Here is a 23,593-nt window from a genome sequence, read left to right as displayed (position 1 = left end):
TTGCTGCATTGCTTTGGTTCACTCTCTCCAGTCTCATACGTAAAACAGAAGTACAAACTACTTCCAGGTAAAGTGAAGCTGTGAAATTAATAAATACAATTAACCAGTGGAAAATAGTTATTGATCACATATCAAAATAACACATCAAGTCCTCCTTCTCTCCTGCCCTTGTTCAGTTTGTTGACATATTAAAACATCAGCATAATTCCTCATCCAGCCAATCAGAGGCCACAGATCTAACTCGCACCAGTAGGGTTCTGTGGTGCATTTCATTTGTGGGGTCGACTAATCAAACCTGAGACGTCCTGATTTCTCGCCTCACTTTCCTGCTCTGCATACCCTAAAGCGTCACAACCCCAAAACCTAATGAAACCAACGAGCTGTGCCCAGAGATCTGCAGAAGTGGAGCAGACCTTAACCGGCAAATGGGGTCGTATTCCCCACTGAGAGCTGGGAGTGGAGGAACCTCATTTAGCTGTAGCCTGCAGACTCTCCTGCTAAAGCAAATTGTGAGAGCAGTCAGGGGCTCACTGAGCTGCTGAGAGAGTATGCCTCGCTGGTTACTGAGTTGTTGAAAAGGGAACATAAAATTAGCAATAATGTGCACTTGTTTTAGTTTAGTGTTAAAGTAAAGACATTTGGGGGTGTGAAAACTAAGGGAACAACATAAATTTACCATTAGGCAACATAATGTTATATATTCATCAGAGATATCTTTGTTTCTTTAATATCTTTGGCTGATTTGACTCATATGAGCAGTATCCCTCATCAGTGAGTGGTACAGTTTTACAATTTTGCAACAATACAATATAATTCATGCGGTTTTGCCATCAAAATGATAAAAGTCACTGATTTGTCAATTACTTAATGTACTTGATTGCTATCTATATCTAGAAACAGTTTTTTCGATGGGTTTCCAAACAATACAGCATCAGGAGTCAGTACAGTTCAAATATGATGTATAATTCTATGATTTTGAGCAGAGAATCTCACTCCGAAACTACAAATATATATAACAAATAAGAAATTATGAGATTTCCCAACATGCGAACGTTAATCTGTACATCAAAAAATCTTTAACTTTTTAACTTTTTAACTTCTCACCTGAGCTGTCAGCACTGACATAGGCCTCTGCAGCCTGTTTCAGGGACTGGAACAATGCCTCGTAATTTTCGAAGAAACGTTGCTTCTCCACAAATGACTGATGAAAACAGAATCCAAAAAGAAATTGTCATCACAGGTGAATTGACAACAGTGATCATCAGTTCATTATGAGCACAAAGCAATGAAACTTGTCACAATAAACAGGCACAAGTGTATCCATATATACTTGCAAAGGAACCCAAAAGGTTCTTCTATTCTAGCACCTCACAAAGCAAATCAAACAAAGCCCTTACAATGTAGTTGTGGAGCATCAGTTCCACAGATTCTCGCTGGCCATATTTGATGATCCAGGATTTCAGCTTGGACTCAGCGAGCGTGAGGAAAGCCTGCATGTGGTGTTTGTTCTCCAAAAATTCCATTCTAGCCAGATGGATGCTAGAGGATGTAGAAACAAAGTTCATCCTAAAAAAAGACAAAGTTCATACAGAACTTGATACCAACAGCTTGACTCATACTGCAAAACAGAATGTGAAAGCATGCCAAGTTAGGAGTTAGGATCATTTTGATGCCAGCAAATCTTTCTAGTGTACCGTGTCTTCTGGACTCACCGCTCAGCCATATCTTGAAGCTGGTCTGGGGGAACCGGGACTCCATCAACACTTCTGTCTTTATGGATTCTCTGAAAGACTTGCTGGTGTCTCTCCAGGCTCTTCAACACATCCTGCTCGATGTGCAGCAAATGAACAGAGAGAAAACAAACATAACGATATGAAAAAATAACCATATGATAATAAACAACACAATTTCAAGAATTAGCCTGCTATGAGTTAGAGGTTCCGTGGCTTCATCACTGCTATTTTCTTACAGTGAGCGACCCGCTCCGTCCTCACCTTGTGCTGCTCCAGGGCTCTGTGCACAGTGTTAGCCGTGATATCATGCGCCTGCTGGACGATAATCTCTTGTCGCAGGGCTCCTTCTGCCTCATGAAGCCATGCCCCAACCGTATCCAGAGGAGTGGGCAGTGATCTGTCCAGCTGAAGATGCCAGTCCAGGAGCTGAGATACAGACAGCAGTTACGATGTTAAAGAAAAGTCATGGATAAAAACAATTCATGGATGTGCTTTCTGTTTTATTCAATTCATTCAATGTGAGGACAGTATAAAGGCTGATCTCTCTTGGAGATATTGGTTAGAAAACATTGTGTTTCATTGACTGTTTTTGCTTTATTGATTTGTCTGCCCAATAAAGCTGAAATAAATTAAACAAACTAAAATAAATTATTAATTATTTTGTACAAAGTACGAGATGACGCATCTATTTCTGTGATATCATTGATATTTTTGTATATTTAAAAAGTGAAAGTAAGATGAGAGAGAAAAACTATTTTTCCTATAGTGAATAATTTGTGCTTCTGGCTGATAAAAAACAAGCAAAAGGAAAAACTAATTTGGTAGATTTGGCGCATTATGCTCCATCAGTCACAATATTTTGGAGAACTTTCACCTCCAAGAATAACTACATAAAGTCTTTATTTCTATAATTATTTTGCCCAAATAATAAGATAAAGCCATAATTTACTTATTTCTTCAGTAATGACTGTTTGTTTTTTTGGCAAAGGTAGTTGGGTTTCTTGTTCCTCTCACCCTGTTAGAAACCCTTTCCCAGGCCTGTTTGACCAGAGCCTGATCCACAGTCAGCATCCCGTCACGCTGCGTAGACTGCAAAGCTCCCTCCACCTGCTTCCGCCTCAACTCCAGCTGAACATGTAGACTCTTGAACAACTGAAAAGTAAAAATAAGCAGATCACACCATCTTCCCACAGGCATTTTGTCAGACCCTCGTATAATCTAGAGTCTAACTGCCTCTAAATACTGCCTCTCTCTATCTTCAGATTCTCATAGTAAAGAAAATGAGGATCCCCCACATGCTGCTGGATGTATCCTGAGGCTTGGAGCAATAAGCCAAACTGAAAGTATGACGGCTGCTGCTTGATCCCCACTGTGTAATGCCACTGATTAAGCTAATAATAGGAGCGTCTGTGCCTAGTGTGCCCAGTTTAAACGGCACACACACATCCAGACTATCTCCCACATACACACTAACCTGGTACTGTTGAGCAAGATTGCCCTCAGTCTCCTGTGCCTGTACTGCGTCTGTCTCCAGCTGGTCGAGCCACATTTTGAGCTCCCTCAGGCTCTTTCGCTGCTCTCTCTAGGAGGCCAGGGTAGTTGAGGGTTGGAAGGGTGAATGACGGACATGAAGGTTGGGATATAAAGAGAAAAGAGGAAGAAAAGTGAAAGAAAATGAGGATCACATGCATGGATTGAATTGAGAAATCAACAAAGGGATGAAATAAATAAACAGGTAAAAAAGGAGGGGTAGAGAATGTACAGTTAAAATGTGCATATTTCTAATCCTCTGTGTCTGACAACACATCAAATACCCACAGCTGCCAAAAACACTCAGCTTAAACAGGGTACTTTGTCTAAGACCCCCTAGTATTTCATTGGATTCTTAGTAACCATGACGATAATACTATGCTGCTCAAAAGCTTGTGTGATATACTATTCAGTTTAGGAGATGTTTAGTCTCGGTCTACTCAGCTTTACCACTTCACATTTACTCTAGTAAAAAGCCCAAACGTCATTCTTTATGATCATTAAATCATTAAAATAAACTTGATTCTATCTGTCATATTTCATTTCATAATTTCTCTGCAAATGTTTTCATAACCCATGCTTCTGTTGCTGTTTCATTCATTTAAAATAAGCCCTTTTATTGCTTTCATGTTAAAGCATAATAGCTAATGACCTTGGGGACCAACATTAGCTTGTGAGCAAGAGCTGTCAACAGAGAACAAAACCACTCTGAGACAAAGCAACTACAAAAAGCCAAGTCAGTCCCATCACAGCTCGAAACACTGCTAACCTTAAAAACAGGCATCATCTATTCACAAGCCTTCCATCAAATACGTGCATTTGTGCAAACTGCTGATGCCAGAGGCTTTCATTGTCATGCTAATGGACCAGCAGCTACAGCGCAAGGTGGCAGCGTTCATAAATGGCAATATCACATCCTATTATAGAGGACTTCCTCTTGTTATCATGGCTCAGACACCCTCGGGCAGTAATGTCACATCAGGTTAGCCAATATTAGCAAGCATGATCTATTTCAACATGAAAAATCATGTTTAATTTCATCCTTGATGTGCAGTAGGCAGTTATACTGTAAAAGATTGATACATGGACCAGAGAAGTAAACTTTATTCAGAAAATGTACAATTTAAGTGCATCTGCATGCCTGACAATTGCATTGACCTGCAAAGTATTAAAAACCTGCACCCAGGGGATTTAAATCACTCTACACAACCTACCTCCAACATTTCCTCTATATCACGAGGAGCAAGATCATGCTGTAGGACAGAGGCCAGCACAACAACCACAGGAAAGCAGTCACCACACAGAAACACCACAGAAAAAGACAAGGAGAGAAGAGAGATATACAAAAAACAGAAAGACATAATACAGACAACACACTGACAGACCTGAGTGAAATCACAATGGTTTTAACCTTCATTAAAACGTGTATAGCTATCCCTTACTGCATTAGAGTTTTAGGTAAGGCATAATTTGAGAAACTGTAAGAAATGTATGAAACTTGTACTGTATTTAACCTCATACTTTACCAGTTCAAAACAAGTATCAAACAATATTTGGCAACTGTTATCACTTCAGTTTAACTCTGAGCTAAACATGTTTCTATATTGTAAAAAAAAAATCACAGCTTAAGTTTGAAGCACTAATGCAGACATTTTAAGAGAAAGCTGAAACGTTTACAATACAGAAAAAGAGAAGACAATGGCAGAAATAGACACATCCAGACTGAAACAAATTTGACAGCAGGTTACCTCTTCGTCTGGCTGTCCCTCTGAGTCACTCTGTTTTCTGTCAGGAAGATGTTTCAAGAACTGGGCAACATACGTCATGACAGATTTTTCATCTGGCTTGTCTACGTCGACATCTGGGAAGGATTTAAATGAATATAATCAAAAGTAAAATCAAGCTATGGTTGACTGTAAAATTTTCAACAGCTGTTCCCAAAGAGAAAAATGTCAGGCACCAACATGAAAAGGCCTGACTGAAACAGGCAAGTGGCATCTCACAAAAAAGAAATCCTTTACATTTCAGATCAATGTCCAAGTTTTGTTATGATGGTTCTGTCATGCTGAATCTCACGCCCTAATGGGCCTTAATCATACTGATGTCAAGCTTGATTTGTCAGAGATCACTCTGAAGGGCAGGCGTGAAGGAGCACAGATGGTGTTTGGCAGTGACACTGAGGTACACATCTGATGCTGTGACAGCTCCACTGCTCTACTTTTTTTTTTTTAGACTGTTCTACTGATTCAAGGCAAGTTAATTCATGCTATTTGAGTGAGCTGCATTAAAGCCACACTGCTATCTGTTAAGGATTATACAACAGGATAAACTGCAGACTAGAAGAACTGCAGACATAAATAATTAGAAAGGTCATTTGTTCACATGACATTGTCGGTATGTGGATGGCTGTTACTTGAAACAAAGAACTGTTCAGTTTACAATAACAAAGTCTCAAAGAAAAGCTATAGGAAATGCCATTTACCTTCTGGCTCAAGAAGCTGTGGAATGCCTAACTCAGTCTCAGCCAGTGAGAAGGCTTCCTGCAGATTTTCTCGATTGGGCCTCCTCCATACACGTTCCATGTCAACTAGGTTAGGGCGGAGGGCATTGATAACTGCAAAGAATGCTAAACCTGTGCGCCAGCTGGGCCCAAAGTCCTTTACCTCAAGCCCTAGACATCTGGAAAAGACAAAAGGTCATAAGATCAGTGGACAGCCACTGTATTCAACTGATTTGTTTTTCAGAGACATTTTATTAATTTAATATGGCTTCATACTTGGTGGCTGTCTGCTGAACCCATCGCAGTAATGCTTTTCTGGCTCCTCCCTGCAGGGGTGGCAGGGGTTTCCTTTTGACAGGTGGGCTGGTGGTGTCAGTGCTGCTGGTGGAGCTGTCCAGTGAGGAGGTGCTGCTGGACAAAGCATGGAGTGCTAGTAGGCTACTGGTTAGCTCTTCAATCTATTGGGAACAAGAGACCAGGAACTGTCAGACATAAGCACAGTTTTCATCATATTCTGAGCTCTTTACTTTGACTTCCTGTCCAGCAAAGAATTGATTTTAAAATACTGCTGTTCATCTGTGATGGACTGGCGACCTGTCCAGGGTGTACCCGATGACTGCTGGGATAGGCTCCAGCCCACCCGCTACCCGACCGATGGATTGACGGTATAGAAAATGGATGGATACTGCTGTTCATGTAAAGCTTTGCTATCTGTCCCCACAGCTAGGACTAATCAAGGCTAAGCTGTTTTGGTTTTCATGAACCTTTTCATGTGGTATCAACTGCCAAAGAGCTACAGATCTCCTGAAACTCTTGAGCCTTATAAATCACATCTTACAACCATCTTTTTTACCATGCATTTGGTTAACTTCTCATTGTACTGTGCTTGTTTTTATCTTGTCCTATTTAATTTGATTGTTTAAAAATGCCTGTTATCTTCTTTTTTTAATCACATGCTTTACCTGCATCATGTTTTTATATCTGCTTTGACTTGTCTTATTTTTTATTTCCTCTTCCTATGGAAACCTAATGTAAAGACGTCCCTTAAAGACAACTGATTACATTTGATTTTGGTTCTGTGAACATGCAATTTGTTAATTACTCATAAACATTACACTCTGCTTCAACTGATTATAGAGCTGCATTTGCATTGAAAAAATAAACGAGATAAAGGCTTATTTTATACATTTTCAGCAATTTCATGTTATGATCTGAGTATGAGCATAAATCAGAGCAACAACGTCAAAATGTTTGACGGGACTACAGCCCATGCCTGCCTATCAGTTATGGAAGATTAATAATCATGCAAACATAGTCTACAGCAAACTGGGGCTGCTCACAACTCAGAAACTTCATAAATAAAATCCATCAATATGTCAGGAGGTGAATAAACATATCTTCCAGTATTGTGCATTTCCTTTACCTAATATGCTCATGTTTGCTAGAGTTGGAGACATTTACTCATGCTGATGTTGCTAAGAGACTGTAGTGTTGTGATTAAATTCTTGTTGATCTGTGCATGTCGGAAATGCCTGAGGTAGCCACTGCTCGTTTTCAGTGTGAATGCCTCGACAGATTGATTTTTCCATTTTAAACATCTCTTTAGTTCAGACTGCTTAGCTTTCTCCTTGCTTTCAAGCCTGCTCTCCTAATAAGAACCCTGCCGGCTGTGTAATATCTGCCATATGAGTTGTCAAATTGAAGTTTTTGATGTGCGCTTTCACTGATGTTCTCACCATGGATTTTAGTAAACAAGCAACTTAATTCTCCTCATTTTATGTCACTACTTTTTATGTCATCACCTGGAAATAGAGGATGATGGTCCACACCAGCCCAAGTACGATTGATGGCCGCCCATCCACGATATCTGTGGAGTTGATGTTCACTAACTTGATCTGTGACAAAACACAACATTCAGCATTGTATTACTATACATTGTAGATTTTTATCGCTTCCATATGGACTGAGTAAACACTAAGCCACTTAATCTGGTAAGTAAGAGTTATACGCCACATATGTTTTCAAAAAATGAACAATATGACCTATCCATGTCCTGACCAAACCAGCGCAGAAATGGTATGAATACTGACCGGAGATCCTCTGTAGGCAGACTGTAGGGCAGATAAGAAAAGAAGAAGAATGAGAGTATAAGTTTGGAATGAGGAGGAAAGGAGGGAGGCAAAGAGCATTTGGAAGTACTCTAGATACATTTGATTGAAAGCAAACGCCTCATTGACTGTGAGGTGACAGATACAGTAGCATCACTGAGGTGAGATAACACGAGTTGTTGGCTGAGAGGAGATCTATCACCACTACACAGGCAACAGGGATTATATCCAGCAGAGATGGATGGAAAGAAAGACTGCGATGGGAAGAGAGAAGTAGGAGAAAAGAGGGGGAGGCAGAGGGCTGTTAGTTGCGATATGATGAAGTATTCAATATTATCAAACAGTAGGGTTATATTACTGAGATGCTGCAGCACAACAGGTCATCATATGGTGATAAGAGTGACTTGATATAGGTGAATGAGCACAGAAGCGGAGATTGAGGGCAGGAGAGGGCAGTGTGAGAAAGCATGGGATGGTGGCTGATAAAAATATTAGCAATACATGGTTTCATATTAGATAACACAGTAGGTTATACTGGCAAATCAAACCAGCAGTGTGTGGTTGGAATGGTAAATAGAAATGCTTTGTGAACACTCACACACAAACACACCAACAAAAAGAATTTAGCTTTGTGGTCAGACGCCAATAATGTGTTTAGATAAAAAATAGACTGAAAAGTATGTTTTAACCCCTAAACAACCACTCACAATTTGACTTAACAATCACTTAAAACATGCTGTACTCTTACAGTTTAAATAGTGTTTGACACAAGTATTTGACTCTACAGAAAACAGAAGAGAAAGGAAGTTAGGCTTTATCATTTCAATCAATATAAAGATTGGCTAATTTGATCCAGAATGAGGCATTGCATTTCTTTGGTTTTCAATCACCGAATGCTTGAGCAAATGAACATTAGGAGGTTCACTTACATTGAACATTCACTTGCCTTTGCTTTTAATAATGTGAGTGTTTGTTGCACTCTTTTGTAACAATGTCATGCGAATACCTTTGGGATTTGGGCCATCAGACAAATAAATGTATCTGAAAACATCACCTTCAGCTCTGGGAAACTATGATGGAAATGTTGCTATCATTTTACAGCCTTGAAAGAAAAATAAACAGATCAAATGGTGGTGAAAGTTAATATAAGTTGCAGAGCTGGTGGACCAATTCCAGATACATGTATGTATTACAGGGCTAAAACAGGTTCCAAATAAGACTTTTGGTAAATATCATTAAGTCAAGGTACATTTATATTCTATGATACAAACAAGAGTGAAGCATGTATTGGGCAAAAATGTAATCACAGTGTGTTTAAATCAGATTTACTCACAGAGCATATTCATTTTTAATTTTCAGCACACACATAGACATTTACAGCAGTGCCCAGAGTGACATCTCATCTCCAGACAGCAGATTACTTCCAAAGGATTTACAGCTTTAACCCTGTCACACTTTAGGAAGACAAAATCAATGTCCCTGCAGACGCCATCTCATACTTATGGCTTTATTTGTGTATATTCAAGGCCGAGCCATGCAAAGCTTTGAGTACGATTTACTAATCTCATGGAGGGATAGTTGTTGCATTTAAATGATAACATCCAAAACCAGATTGAGTATTTCTTCATGTAATTCTGATTATGAAGCTTGGAATAGGAACCATAAACCACAAAGACTTTTCTAAGCAAGGGTAAAGAAAACAAATAGGAAAAAGAAAATGGGAATACTAACTACATACTAACAAGTGAAAGTTCTAAGTACAATGCATTTTCAAAGAATTTTCCCTTCACTTGCAGCCAGCAAAAATAGAATAAATAAATCAACTTTTTAACAAAATTGCAGCATAGACACAAAGGATAAGGCACTGGTATGAGGGTAAATGAAGAATGGGGAAAGAAAAAGATACAGAGGCAAGGAATAGGGAGAAACGGGTCAGAATTCAATATTTGTGCACAAGAGGCACCAGCTGAGCAGGATGAGCAGCAGATAGAAGATAAAAAATACACATAAAAAAAAGATGCTGAACCTTTACCTTTCTACCCTCAAGGAACTTGAGAGCTGTACCAATGTTGGCGACCCAGTGGATCCTCTTTAGCTTCTTGCCTTGCTCACATGGCTGGAAGGAAAAGGGAGAACAATGGATGAGAAAGACAGACGCAGAGAGAGAGAAAGAAAAGTGTGAGAGAAATTTAACAGTACAAGTGAATTTAGATGTGATTAAACAATGGGTAGGTATAGCATATGTATTGAAATATAACACACAAGCATTCATAGAGTTCTAACGACAACAAAATGCTGATGAGGCATAAAATATAAATTCTAAAAAAACATCTAAAAGACACTGGGGTCCAATCAGAGCTTTGTTTGACTATAAACCAGATCATCAGATCAATAGGACATACACCACTAAGACCTTAGGCAATATTGGCCAATGCAAAATCCTCAAGACGTGTGTCTTTGTCTGTTATGTGTGTGAACTCTGATCTGTCTTTGTTAATCAGGGCTTTCCTCCTCAACTCAAACATCCTAATACAAGCCGATCAATAGGCCTATCCATGTTAACTGTGTTTCATTTCACATTCACTGCAGCAAGTCTGCAAGTCTTCTGAGGGTTACAGCTGCTGTGTAAAAAAAAAAAAAAAACAGGCATAAAAAAATGGCAGAATTTCTCAGTTATCTGACCAGTCTGAGTTAGCTATGGCATCCTGTGGCGTGATTGTGAAAAAATGTAATCCAGCAAGCTTGAAGGATATGAAGTCTGTGGCCAAGTCACATGCTGCTGAAATGACCATGAGGCTCACCAGTTTTTGTCCTGACAACACTTCCAGCAGGGCCAGCAGCATCACACCATCCTTGATGTCCTCAAACAGGTCTGTCACTTCCAGAGGCGGGACATGCTAACAAGCAAATAAATGTAGCGATTTCCAAATAATATGTTAAAAAGAATGGAAATAAAGCTTGAAGCAAATATTCAAAAATAACTGAAAACGTTTGACACCACAAGTTTCTGAAGCAATTTTTCTTTTAATAAAAGTGTGAAAGTGGTATGAACGAGTTATGTTTGCATAAGTTACATAAATTGACTGTTTACATAAATATTTCAGGACAAAACAAAGCCTTCACAGTTTCCCAGGAATGTAAAGACCAAGGATTTCAGTCTTAATAGCTTTTGCAACGTACAGGAAGCTATGAAGTGAGAAGTGTGTTTTTTCTGCACATTATCCCACTCTTAGAGGCACGGTGCCAACATAAACCAGAGTACAATGCACATATTACACCGTAAGACATTAATTTAAACTTGTGAAACACGGATAAAGAAAATCCTCAAAAAAATGTACTAGGAGCCCAGACAGAGTATAGCAGTGCCATGCATTACTGACAGCTGGATTCACCCATAAGCAAAGGCTCAGCAGACTCTGAACAGGGGTCCTTAAATCCTAAAATATGCTGATGATTTCAAACTGTATCCTTCCCACTTGCTTCCTCCCTGACCTGACACAGACTTCCAGACTTGAGGAAATCCACATATCTCTGTTCCTCGCCGACGCCACATCAAGGATTTCTCTTAAAGCACAGTCACATGCTGGGGCTGAAGAGAGGTTTAAAGGGGGGAAGCATTCAGACGAGTGAACCATTCACAGGGAGATTAGCAGCAAAGTGAGTGAGCGAAGAGAGGGGAGGCATGAGTGGTGTGCAGGAGTGTGTCTGTTTCCTTGTGGAAACACAGCAGAATGTGTGTGGTGAACAACAAAAAATCATACAACTCCAAACATAGTGAATTTTGAGAAGGGTTTAATTGAGAAGAAAAACTGGCAGCGAGATATATTGTAGAAGACAGAGGAGAGGGGACACCAACCTCACGTCTTTCAAAAATTAATTAGAAAATACAGAAGCTCTTTGCACTAATTCCTCTTCTAATGTCATTTCATGGCTTTGGATGAGAGGATATTCAGACAGCACTCTTCTCCATATCATAACATGAAAGAAAAGGCTCTTACAAAGGCCTCACTCAAAGGGATAAATTACACCAAGAGCTAATTGGAGTTAAATTCACCTATTTGTTCATCATAATCCCAAAGCTAATGAGGAAATTTCAGACTAATTACAAAATAAGAAAGTAAAATTCATTTCTTCTGCTTAGCAACATGCGCTAAAAAAAAATCAAGATCTTAATGAGCTAATTACATATGAGTGTCTGGGTCATAATTGATTGTGAGCAGAGGAGTTTTGGGAGGAACGTCTGTCTGTGCTCTCATGTTATTCCCCTGATACACTTGACTCTGTGGATTCCATGAGATCAACAGCATGAAAGACACAGAGAGGGGCAGAAACAAAAAGAAGACTGAAGGGTTTAATATGAATGGCATTACATCAAGTCTGAAAGAGTGAGTCATTCTAGATGTCTACTGTCAAAATCTTTTGAAACTTAAATTACCCCAAAATACCACTGTTTGGATATAAAACTGAAACTTTTAAAGTATAAGTTAGTCTTACATATAGTTATGAAAACTGATATCAAAGAGCTGTTGACTGACCAACCAAGAGAGAAATTGGGAAGGCTTTGTTATTGATTCTGCCTCCAAGATATTGATGGGAAGAGGAAAAGAAAGTGGCAACAAGCATTGCTGACTGTTTGAAATTGAAAATAATCATGAAAAGTGTTCTGGCAGCTTAGTTGGTTGAGGCAGATGCAAAAAAGAAAAAAAAGAACAGAAAAAAAGAGCGGGCAGGGGGAGCAGAGAAGTAAACACGCCTGGGAGCTTCACTTACTGCGGCTGTAATCTCTAAGAACACTTGGTTCACTGATTACGCCGCTAAAGCGGTTTTCCTGGAAGACGCCTGAGCGACTATGAAACCTCTGTCGTTCAAACTGCCCATTCCATAATTAAGCTTTAACCTTCTCAGAAAGGATTTGTCAAATGGAAACTTGGGGTCCGTTCACTGAACCCCCGCTCCCTCCTTCTTGTCACTCCACTGCCGACTTGTGCAACTTGAAAGCCTGATACACTTGAAAAGTGAAAATGTGTCTTTCTTGGCAACACACTGATGCAAGCAAGGCTGTAACAGAAGCCACTTGAGTGACTGTGTGGCCTTCACAACAAGAGCTTCGATCTAAAGGAAATACACAACCTGCAAAACACACAATCCTGCTGCTCTCTTACAGTTTATATCTTTGCAGACTTAATCTGGCGAACTGCTCCAAGTAATGACACCCATTAATCTTCTGTATAAATTACCAGCTCCAATACATCCCCTCTTAAAGAAAGTCTTTGTCAGAGCTCATAGGACTTCTTTTGTTATACCTGTGGAGTGAAAAAGTAAGGGGGAGGGGAGTGATAGTGAGAGGAAGCCCTCACGCTATGTCTCAACTCACCTAACGATTAATCACACACCTTTAGGCACTGAATTAAAGACCTGTGATAACAGGAGTGGCCTAATCGTCTGCGTAGCCAGGAGAAAGAGCTATCCCTCTGAGAGCAAAGCTAAACCAACTGTTAAAGCTTTTTCTGTCTTCCATCTCTTTACGTCCATCTCTCTGCTGTCTACTGAAACTCCACACCCTAATTGTAAACCTTTACATGTGATAGTAAGCCCATAAAATGGTCTCTACGCACATACAGTCTGCCTACACGTTGGAGGAATGCACTTCTCTATTCTTTGCACCAGCTCTCTAAGTAACTGACTCCTACCCCCTTTTCATCACAAAGCTCTCTGCACATTTACCAAGCCACCGTGACTACAGAGACGTTTTTTGAAGACAAATAAAGGCCAATCAGTGTCACTATGGCAACATCAGGCATCAGGTGAAAGGGTAAGCTGTTTCATGATGGGCAAGAAGGAGGGCCGTAACTATATAATTTGATCAACTAAGTAGGAAAAAAAGCATGAAAACCAAATATGGTTTTCTTAAAAGCATGACAGTTAGCTGAATTAGCTAATTAATGCCAATTAAAGTGGAATTTAAAAGAAATTCAAAAGAGCTTTATTACACTTATTTTTGTTTTTACAGAATTAAATTGAATAACAGTGAATTAAGCTATGGTTTCAGGAATTTTGGTGAACCAGACACCGCAATAAAGCACCATGGGCCCCGGGGCTAACCACTTTCTCAAGGCCCTCCACGCCACCACCACTGGGAATACATATTGTATACATATACATATACTGTATGTCTGGTCCAGACACCGTGTGATAGCCCTTCAGATCACATTAAAAACAACATATTTTGGTGAACAGTTGAGTTCTTACTGAAAGTTAGATGAGAAGATGCCACTCAAACACATCTGTACCTTAAATTCTAAGTGTGAACCAGCCGTCTGTTGACTTCTATGAATCTCAAAACAGGGGTGTAATACGAGCTACCATTACCTCCAAAGCTCTTTCATATTTTTTTAATTAACATTTTCTATCTCATCACACTGTTATCACCATATGAAAAATGGCTCCTTTTGATGAGGCCAAGGGGGCTGTTTCTCATGTATTCCAGCCTTTATGTTAAGCTTAACGAAGCCCACATGAGAGTGACAATCTAACTCTTGGAAAGACAACAACATAAAATACTTATTTCACTATCAATTCAAGCACTTTTTGGGAATCCTCAACAGCATTCCTCCATCAACCAAACCTCATGTTCAGTGACCGTTAAATATCAAAAAGACCCACAGCTTGCTTTACAAGATTGAGTTAATAAATAAACTATGCACCTATATCAAATGTTATTAAAAATTCTAGCCATTTCAATATTTGGCTGTGTCTAATTTTCTGCTAGCACAGTCCTGAGAGCTGATATTCAATATTACGCCAAGGTTTATCCCCTTCAGAGTATTTTTCAAATGAATTTTCTGCTTCATGTCACTGCAGTTTGAGGCTTCCACAGCTGTCGTGATCAAATAGGAAGCCTTGAAAAGAGCGTCACTGATTGAAATAACATTTAATTGTGTTGCACAGTGCCATATTTGCCTTGTCCACCCAATGCAGACAGAGCATTTAAGCTGTAATGAGAGAAAGTGAGAAGCATGATATGATAATTACGGGCAAATGAACACCACCTCAGAATGCAGCTGCATGAAAAGTGTGATTATTTAGCCTAAGTTCGATTATTGTCAAAGCACCTTGGGGAGACAAATGAAGGGCAGGCTTTAACTAAAAGCTCTAATCTTGAACCATCTTAATTGGCCTGTATCGAGAAAGAGAGGTTACTTAGATATAATTCACTGATTGTAGCTTGCAGGAAAAAAAATAAGAGATTTACTGTACTGTAATGTGAAAATGATAATTAGACAGCAAATGTTTGCCACTAGCTGTATGAGACTGGAAGAATAAGAAGGAATAACGAAGGCATGTAAGTAAGAATGATTGTGTGTGTGTGGTCTTATCTGGAAAAGTCAGTCATATGACCAGCTAAACACAGTGTGCTTTGGATATGGAGTAAAAGTCACAGCACACAGAAATGATAGAATAAAGTAAAGTCATTCAGAGAGCAAAAGCACTGAGATAGTGACGTTTAATGCCCACAAACACCAGCACCGGTGTTTGTGTAAATAGACGGCACAATGCTGGCAGTAGCAATGGGAATCAACCAGGCTCTCTTACCTTTGCCAAGTGGGAATTGATCCATTTTGTGAACGTCCTTTTCTGCACTGCCTCCTGCTCATCTGTAAATCAGAGCCCAGAGCATCACTATTAGTCACATGTGATGATAAACAAATCAGGGATTAAAAGGCAATCTGTTCATTGTTTATCTTTGTGAGAGTTGATTGGGTTTGCAGGGCAGGATTTTGACTCTAATGAACTTCCAATATCTGAACACAGTCACTCCAAAATCTTACCTAAAACTTATGTATACAGCAACAGCATTTGACATTTACTGGTGGCATTTTCACAAGCTAAACTCTTCTTGGAGTGGACAGACATTTCTGCTCTTAAAATTGTCCTTCAAGTGATGGAAGGGCAGCACATGATGCCAAGCCTCCTCCAAAATTACAGATTTATCCATACATAAGGTCATTTGTGGCAGCTACAGCGATAAAGGCCATTTAGCAAAAGCTCAATCAATAGCATAGATGTCCGTTGATGATGTCCCTTAAAAAGCCACTTAACTCAAATGAGGATGAGACAATAAATCAAGCTTGCCTCTAACATGTGTACAACCAAGCTTGTATACATTATACTGTATGTACACTTTCAAATCATCCCGTGATGTGGATTGTCTGGCACTATGTTTTCCTGTCCCATCTGCACCATAGAGCAATATCCTTGAGATAAGCATGTTATCTGTGAGAGAGGACGACTGACAGGTAGTGCTTTCCTCCTTAATGAAATATGCTGACGGATTGATTATACTCAAGTTGGTTAGTGTGTCACTGGCTACAATGGGCAGATGCAAACAGGAGGGGTAGTGTGTGTTGGAGGGAGGGAGATTTTTTTGGGGGGGGCTGCCTTTCATACATAATGCAGATACATTCACACATAGTCATACGTGCCACTGAGCATGCCTCTGTTCTATGATTTCATCTTTTGATTGGGTTCAGGAGTAATCAAATATTGATGGGCGGAAATATTGGATGAGAATGGAAAAGATTTAGCCCAGGCATCCTTGAGCAGGAACATGTGTGGCAGAGAACATGTCTGCATCTGCCAGCTTCTCAGTCTCAGGGACGGGGTGACTTTGAACTCTGCTCACACACAATCCTAAGTACTGTAAGCACACACATACACTCAAATTCTCTCAATATCACAAAGAGAACCGGCGGACTGCAGTAGCCAAGCATTTCAACACAACTTCTTCACGATCATTCTCATCCACCTCCCACTTTGCCCCTCTATAGTGAGGATGACCTTTATGAAATATCATTCAAATCTACTTTGTTATCTCAAAAGCTGTGCTTGCCATCCGTTTTAAATGTGGCAAGACTGGTTAAAAACTTACTTCTGCGAACAGTGACACCATAATCTGATTATCTATCAGTTAAACAAGCAGGCAGACAGAATGCTGAATGTGTGATATCTAAATAAAGATGAGCAGAGAGGTGGAAACCTACGGGATTAAACAGAGAGGAAAGAAATCTAACATTTTGACCGCTGTGAAACTTGTCTGCAGGGTTTACTTATTTTACTCAAATCACAGAAACCTCAACACTCATCAGCAGAAACATACACTCTGCCAAGGTGGAAACGCCTCCTTCAAACATCTGCCCATTTCATTTAACAAACACACAGCCTTCTAAAAAAAAATCTACTCTGTAGGGAATTACACTGCAAAATGTACACACTCCTGCATTACATCCAGTCTCAGGCACATACTGATTCCACACTGCAGTCCCTCACTAGGTCACACACTCTATCACACATGCAGAACACACATGTTGTAACATGTCTTCTTTTTCCTCAGACTCTCTGCCCCACTTACCTCGGAGGTAGTGGTAGAACCCCGCCACCAGGTTGAGGGACATTTTCCTTTTCGGGGAGGCATCGCCCCCTACTCGTTGTGCCATCTTGTACCCCAGACAATACCTCGATTTCTGCCTGTTTTCATGAGGACGTTGAGAGGACATCCACGACAACCACGACAGAGGCTACGCTTGCCCTTGCTCCTGCCCTTGCTGTCCCCCCCCCCCCTTTTTTTTTTCTAATTTTGGGGAGGTGTCTTTAAAGAGATCCCTGAAGCACTACACCTCCTGAGATGACAGTAGTGGAACTGTTGCTCTGAGGTAAAGCAGAGAAGAAGGAATCACACTGCCGGTTCTCCTCTCCCCTTTCAGCGCGTCCTGCTGTCCTCTCTCTGTCCCGCAGTAAAGGGCTGCAGACTCAGTCAGACTCAGTGTTTTTCCTGCCTGTTAAGCAGCTTGGGAGTGTGATGCGGGAGCACGCGTGATACAGAGAGTGCTGTGTGTATGTGTGTCTGTGTGTATCTGAGTGTGTGAGCGTATGTGCTGCGCAGAGCCGGCTTGCCTCAGCATCAATCTTTCTTGCGTAGTCCCTCTCTCTGTTTCCCTCCCCTTTACTCACATGCACTCTCTACCTTGGTCCTCTATTTCTCACTGTAGACTGCAGAAACAATCCACTTCCCTCCAATGGCCAGCCAATCAGAGTGTGTGGGAATGAGTGATGTCACAGCAGCCCGGTCCTGATGCAGAGTGGGATGACTGAGTGGTTGTGGGTGGGATAAGAGGGGCTGTTTAACGGGTTAGTAGGGGGAGCTCCACTCTGACGGTGCCACACACAAACACACACACTCTCACAGAGCATTGCTGCAACAGACGTGCAGGAATTCCCTATGTGCTGTTGGCACTCTTAATACCCGTTCTCTCTCATATCCACACAGATATCATGCGGTGCTCAGTTTTCTACTTTAAGGAGCCAGCGGGGGAGCAGACTATCGCTGACTGTTGTCCTGTCTGATCTGTGACTGTACTCCAATCAAAAAGGATCTGCTTTCATCTGAGCTATCAGTCACAAACAGTACATCTGTCTAGTTGTTGTCTCTGGTGGAGGGGAAGACTGAATAGAACAAAATACAGTAAAGGAGAACACAATATCTGAGGTAAGGTTTGGATATCAAACAGCATAATGTGAACAGTATGTAGAGTTTTAAGCATCTGTGACAGAATATACCATAGTCCAGAGGATATAAAATATGTTAACTGTATTTTAAGCTCTGACACTTCAGGCAGAAATCTACTAATTTCAATATTTTTTATCTATTTAGCTTTCAAAAAGCTAAATAGTTTTTTTTTCTTTCCGACCAGTAGAAAAAAAAGAGAAAACTGAAAAACTGCTTTCACCTAATATTATATAATATTTCTGCCACTTTCCCTTCATACTCAGGTATCCTTTGTTCCCAAATAAGACTGGAAATATATCCTCCTTGGCAGGCCATTATGTCATAATGCAAAGTTTAGTGAGCATGTAGAGTCCAATACAACAGTTCACAGCTGTATTAAAAGTACAGCAGAAAACAGTTTGCAGTACATTGAACCCTTTTCCTTTTCACTGCTGATTTGTATCAACATTTATATCTGATCATTGCCCTTTCTTATTTGAACTGTTCTTTTCGCCCTCTCTCTATTTGTTCTTTTTATAACCTCTGACAAACCATCACATATGCACACATGAACATGTAAGCAATGAGCTCTGGAAATATTAAAAGCACAGGGCTCCTCTTTGAAACCATATTCAGAGACTTTCACGGAAAGCAATATCCATTCTGAAGAGCAGGGTTGGTCTTATATTAGCCTTAAAAATGAAAGGCCCATTCATCATTTGTGTGATTTCTTCCCCCCCTTTTGTTCTTTGGTTTCTCCCCATAAGGGATTTTAATTATGAAAGCCATCAATAACCAATGGCAGCTGTCATCCGCTATCTATCTGCTGATAATCACACCGCTGACAGTCCTCTCTCTAACAGCCCTGAAACTGGCCTTCACAATGCAATCACGAGCTTATTCCACGGAAATGTCTTTGAAACTAGTCTGTTTTACATTTCTGTACAACGTGTATACAGAGTATGTGTGTACAGGTGATAGATAAACTGAGAGCTCCAAGAAAAATTTATGCAGCCCTGTTTTCGTTTTTATATTTCCATTGCTTTTTCTTTTCTACTTTAACCGATAAATTCATAGTTTCATGTAAATAGAAAGCAATATCCATAAGGGGGGGTTTCACTTTACTAAAACTCTTGGTCAAAACCATTATTGCAAGAAAATCCTTGGCCTAGACTGTACTTGAACCACACAAAAATCTATTGTTGTTTTACATACTGCTGTTTGTGCAGAACTGGTCTGCCCACACATTATCAATGATGTAAATAATAAACCAGGCTATATTGACTGATGCACACTTTGTTTCTATTAATTCCAGCATCTCTGCCAAGTTAAAGGTGTCTGAACAACGAATAAATTATTGCTGAGGAGCTACACTTGGATTTGGAAGCGTGAGAGAACTATCCGAGGTGCTGAACCTGTCAATAAGAAACCTTTAGTGTGACATTTAAATACTGTTATTCTATAAGTGGCCAGCAGAAAAAAGATATCAGCTACAACCATGCTGGCAGTCTTAATTCTGTTAAGGAACATCATTCTGATTTTGTTGTTTTCTTTTCGAGAACCCTTTCATTTTAATGCCATACAGCAGCAAAGTGAGGAAACTGAACTTCTCTGGTGACTTAAACTGTTTTGAAAAACAACCCCAGGACAAAATCAAAGCAAGATAGTGAGGATTCATGGGACTTATTAGGATTCACCATGGGAGTCAAATGAAACAGGGGGCAAGCAGGTGCATACAGACACACAAGTACAAACTAACTCATAGAGTAAAATAAACTGAATGGAGTCAGAGTCATTTTCAAGTCTGCTGTATGTGCAAGAATAAACCAACAGGCTCCTTTAGGCAGCAGATCTCAGGAGTATTCATGTTTTTCCAGGAGAAAAAAAGAGGGGGATTGAGGGTTAAAACAGACTGAACCTCAGCTGTTTTGGATCTCTAGTGGAGCCCCTGGCAGCCCTACAAAACACCAGATCTCTCACTGAGGTTGTGGAGGTTGGATGTGGGTCAGCACCCAGAGTACACACAGGTATGTCTGCGGGGTGTGATGCTTCCCGAGGAGTGGAGGAACAGTGTCTTTTCAACCATTAAAGGGAAAACAAACAGCCTCCTGGAGGGTGGAATATCTCTCTGCTTCTGCTCATATTGTAATATATTCACCCTAAGGATGTTTGGGTTTGCTCTCTGAGCAACCAAGACTTCTTATTCAGCCCTGACAGAAGTGTATAGAGACACAATGCCACCTAGTGGTTAGGCAAAGTGTAAAGTTCTCACCAAGTGTGGTTTGAGGAAGCAAAATGCTTCAGACAAAAGATGAGGCAAGACAAGAATGGAGAAGACAGGAAAAATGAACGAGCTAAGAACAAGCTAAGCTTTTAAACTGCAGTCTCTCATATCTGATCTCTATTAATCTATCAACAACTCCACAACACACCATGATTATGGTTAGTCAGATATGAAAAGACATCAACACACTTACAGTACAAGGTCACATCCCCATATCAAGTATTGATTTAAACATTAATTCAACAACATCATCTTAATATAATTGATGCTAATTGACATTTAGATTTAAACAACAGTAACATGCAAAAATGAAATGCTCAAAGAGGAGTAACAGAAGAAGGTTTGGTGGATTCTGCTGTGCAGATGCCTTTTTGCAGTAATGCATCTTCATCTGCAGAACAACATTAATGGAACAGCCTGTTACCACTATCATGCACTAAATGGAGAGCTTTAATGTGTGCTACAGGGGCATCCTGTCATTGCTCCATATTCACACACATATAACTGATTTCTCAAGTACTCATTCAGCCCACACAAACGCACACTCAAGCATGTATTTGCAACCTACCACAGTGACACACAAAGAATTTTACAGGTTATAGAGGCTTATCAGTCCTTTTTCTCCCTCAATACTTTATTTATCCACTTCCTGATTCCAGCTCTTTCAACCCAACAATCCCTAATTTAAAGAAAAAAAGAAAAAACCTCTCCACACTTCCACTGGAGTACTTTAGCCCCAGCTCTCAACAGCACCCATCAGGATCCCACTCAACCCTCACATGTCCATTCACCCTCTCCATTCGCCATCCCACTTCATTTGCAACACATTTTTACCAGTCCCAACGTAAGTGCTAAGACGGAAGTCCAAATGTCAGCCCATTAGCATAGCTAATTGCGTTTCAGTAATAATGACACCACATTAAAGAGAGTAAGAAGGGGGGAACAAGTCAAAGTGATTATCAAAACAACCCCTTTCCTTTTTCAAGCACCATCACTCCCTTTTCAGTACCAGATGTGCAGAGAAGGCACTTTGTCATTGACAAAAATGTCCAAATATCACAGTGCTCATTAAAGTCAGGCCACTGATACAGTAATTTTCAGCAACACCTGCAGTACTGACACACAATGAAACTCGTGCACACACAAAAAGCTGTGACGTACATGACTATACAAATGAATGTATGTGAAAGTGAAGGCATTTGCAATGAAAACTGAAATTTCAAGCTACAGCTTTTATAAAATATGAAACTAAATTAAATCTGTCATATTGTAAAATTTGGGAAAAACAACAGTAATTTCAGCTGTTAATTTGATTAACTTCTGTCAGACATGCTGCATTAAATCTCATATAACCTGTGAAAAATCAGTGCTACATGTGAGCAAGAAGCTTCTTTCTTCTTTAACAAAAGAAACACATTTAAATGGAGCAAGCACAATTTAAACACCAGACTGAACATACAACTAATACAAAGCATCTACTCCAATGGAGATGCCAGGGGTCATATTAAAACACCATGCAGAGGTACTAAGAGCATTAGAAAGACTCTATTTGGCTTTGAAAAAATATATTCAGCTTGATTCAGTTTCTCTGCAGCTCTCCATGGATGAGTGTGTGTGGTGTGTGATGCCTGAGTGTTTGTGTGCCTGTGGCATGCTTTATGTGTGTGAGAGTGAAGGAGTGGGTCAGACAGTCTAAGCTCTTTATCCAGGTTCAGCGGCCCACCACACATTACATGGACGAGTAAAGTGAAAGGACTGGCGTCAGCACACTACATGAATCACAGTGGCCAGGGCAGTAATTTCAGTTATAAGTCTCATCCTTGCTGTGAAATAAAAATACTGCCTGGAACAGAGCCAGAATAATCTTCAAAATCCTGTTTCACACAACCACTCGAGTGCATTTATGCTTATCCAGCTGGGCCCATTTTCTGCCTAATCAAAAGTGAACCTGAACCAATTCTTTTTGCGACAGCAGATGTCCTTTATTTTACTAAAACCACCTGTCATGTTGGAAATGCCAGTCTCTAAAGGCATTATCAATTTCCTCCACTATTTTTCTCACACACACACAAAAAAAATTAAAGTAGGGCAACAGGGTTTGGTATGTCAGGTGGAAGGTTGTGTTCATGTCTGGGGGCAGACAGAGAAAGAGGACACATGTCAGCCTGCAACACATGTCATAGATACAGTATTTTCATTGCTTCGTTGTTTTCATTGGAAGTAAATGAAAAGTGATGGTGGACATCATCCCTCTAGGAATATACTAATTGAATACAAGAAAAAGCAGTGACATAACATAAGTAAACAGCTGATGAATGGCCTAATTTTGAATAAATATGTACAAGACAAGTTGGCTTTCATAAGTGGGACAATTAAATGATTGATGAAAGTTACAGACCAGCTTAGCTTTTCTTTGAATGTCAGTTTTATCTTTGACACAAGCTGTTAAAAAAAAAAGAAAAAAAATAAGATTTTAATGAAGTGCTAAGCACTGGGAAACAAACAAAAAACTGAAGACCGGTGTTCCACAACGACCCTGGGGATGGCCTGAGGTTTGAAACCCCGATTAAATAAAGTGGAATCCATATGTAGCTGGAGGAGTTCCATCTTTCTTTCTTTAGTTTTTACTACGACTTTTTGACAATAACTACTGTTGTGTTAAACCAAGAACATAAAATGCTTCAATCTGATAAACATTAAAAACTTAGAATTATTTCCTTCACTGTTAAAGCTGAACTAATTTTGTATGGTCAGCTAACCTGACTGAGGTCATGGCTTCACAGTGACCTGCTAATTCGCTGCCAGAAGCAAAATTTCCCACCACCCAATCACATTGTGACAGGTGAAAAACAGGGACAGAGGTGTCTGTGTGTGAAAGATAAGAGCATGTAAAGT

At 40.0% G+C, this 23,593-nt stretch overlaps 1 protein-coding gene across 5 annotated transcripts in view; it reads right to left on the bottom strand.

The window, feature by feature from the left end:
* syne1a (spectrin repeat containing, nuclear envelope 1a) overlaps positions 1 to 15,522 on the bottom strand; it is a 111,843-nt gene extending 96,321 nt beyond the window's left edge. For all 5 annotated transcript variants that reach the window (XM_072361711.1, XM_072361713.1, XM_072361712.1 and 2 more), the window contains exons 1-14: positions 15,465 to 15,522; positions 10,673 to 10,768; positions 9,904 to 9,987; positions 7,854 to 7,874; positions 7,566 to 7,658; positions 6,040 to 6,221; positions 5,746 to 5,942; positions 5,012 to 5,124; positions 3,208 to 3,315; positions 2,748 to 2,885; positions 1,995 to 2,159; positions 1,713 to 1,825; positions 1,398 to 1,566; positions 1,105 to 1,201 (exon numbers count right to left, since the gene is read on the bottom strand). In XM_072361711.1, the coding sequence (XP_072217812.1) occupies positions 1,105 to 1,201; positions 1,398 to 1,566; positions 1,713 to 1,825; positions 1,995 to 2,159; positions 2,748 to 2,885; positions 3,208 to 3,315; positions 5,012 to 5,124; positions 5,746 to 5,942; positions 6,040 to 6,221; positions 7,566 to 7,658; positions 7,854 to 7,874; positions 9,904 to 9,987; positions 10,673 to 10,714 (1,522 nt within the window). In that variant the 5' untranslated portion in view covers positions 10,715 to 10,768; positions 15,465 to 15,522. The remainder of the gene's footprint in view (positions 1 to 1,104; positions 1,202 to 1,397; positions 1,567 to 1,712; positions 1,826 to 1,994; positions 2,160 to 2,747; positions 2,886 to 3,207; positions 3,316 to 5,011; positions 5,125 to 5,745; positions 5,943 to 6,039; positions 6,222 to 7,565; positions 7,659 to 7,853; positions 7,875 to 9,903; positions 9,988 to 10,672; positions 10,769 to 15,464) is intronic.
* Between the last annotated feature and the right edge of the window lie 8,071 nt (positions 15,523 to 23,593).

This window comes from Leuresthes tenuis, unplaced genomic scaffold (genome assembly GCF_036924035.1).
Source record: "Leuresthes tenuis unplaced genomic scaffold, fLeuTen1.0.hap1 SCAF_13, whole genome shotgun sequence".
NCBI classification, from domain to species: Eukaryota; Metazoa; Chordata; class Actinopteri; order Atheriniformes; family Atherinopsidae; genus Leuresthes; species Leuresthes tenuis.
The sequence above is the reverse complement of the archived record's forward strand: the minus strand, read 5'-3'. Positions and strand labels throughout refer to the sequence as shown.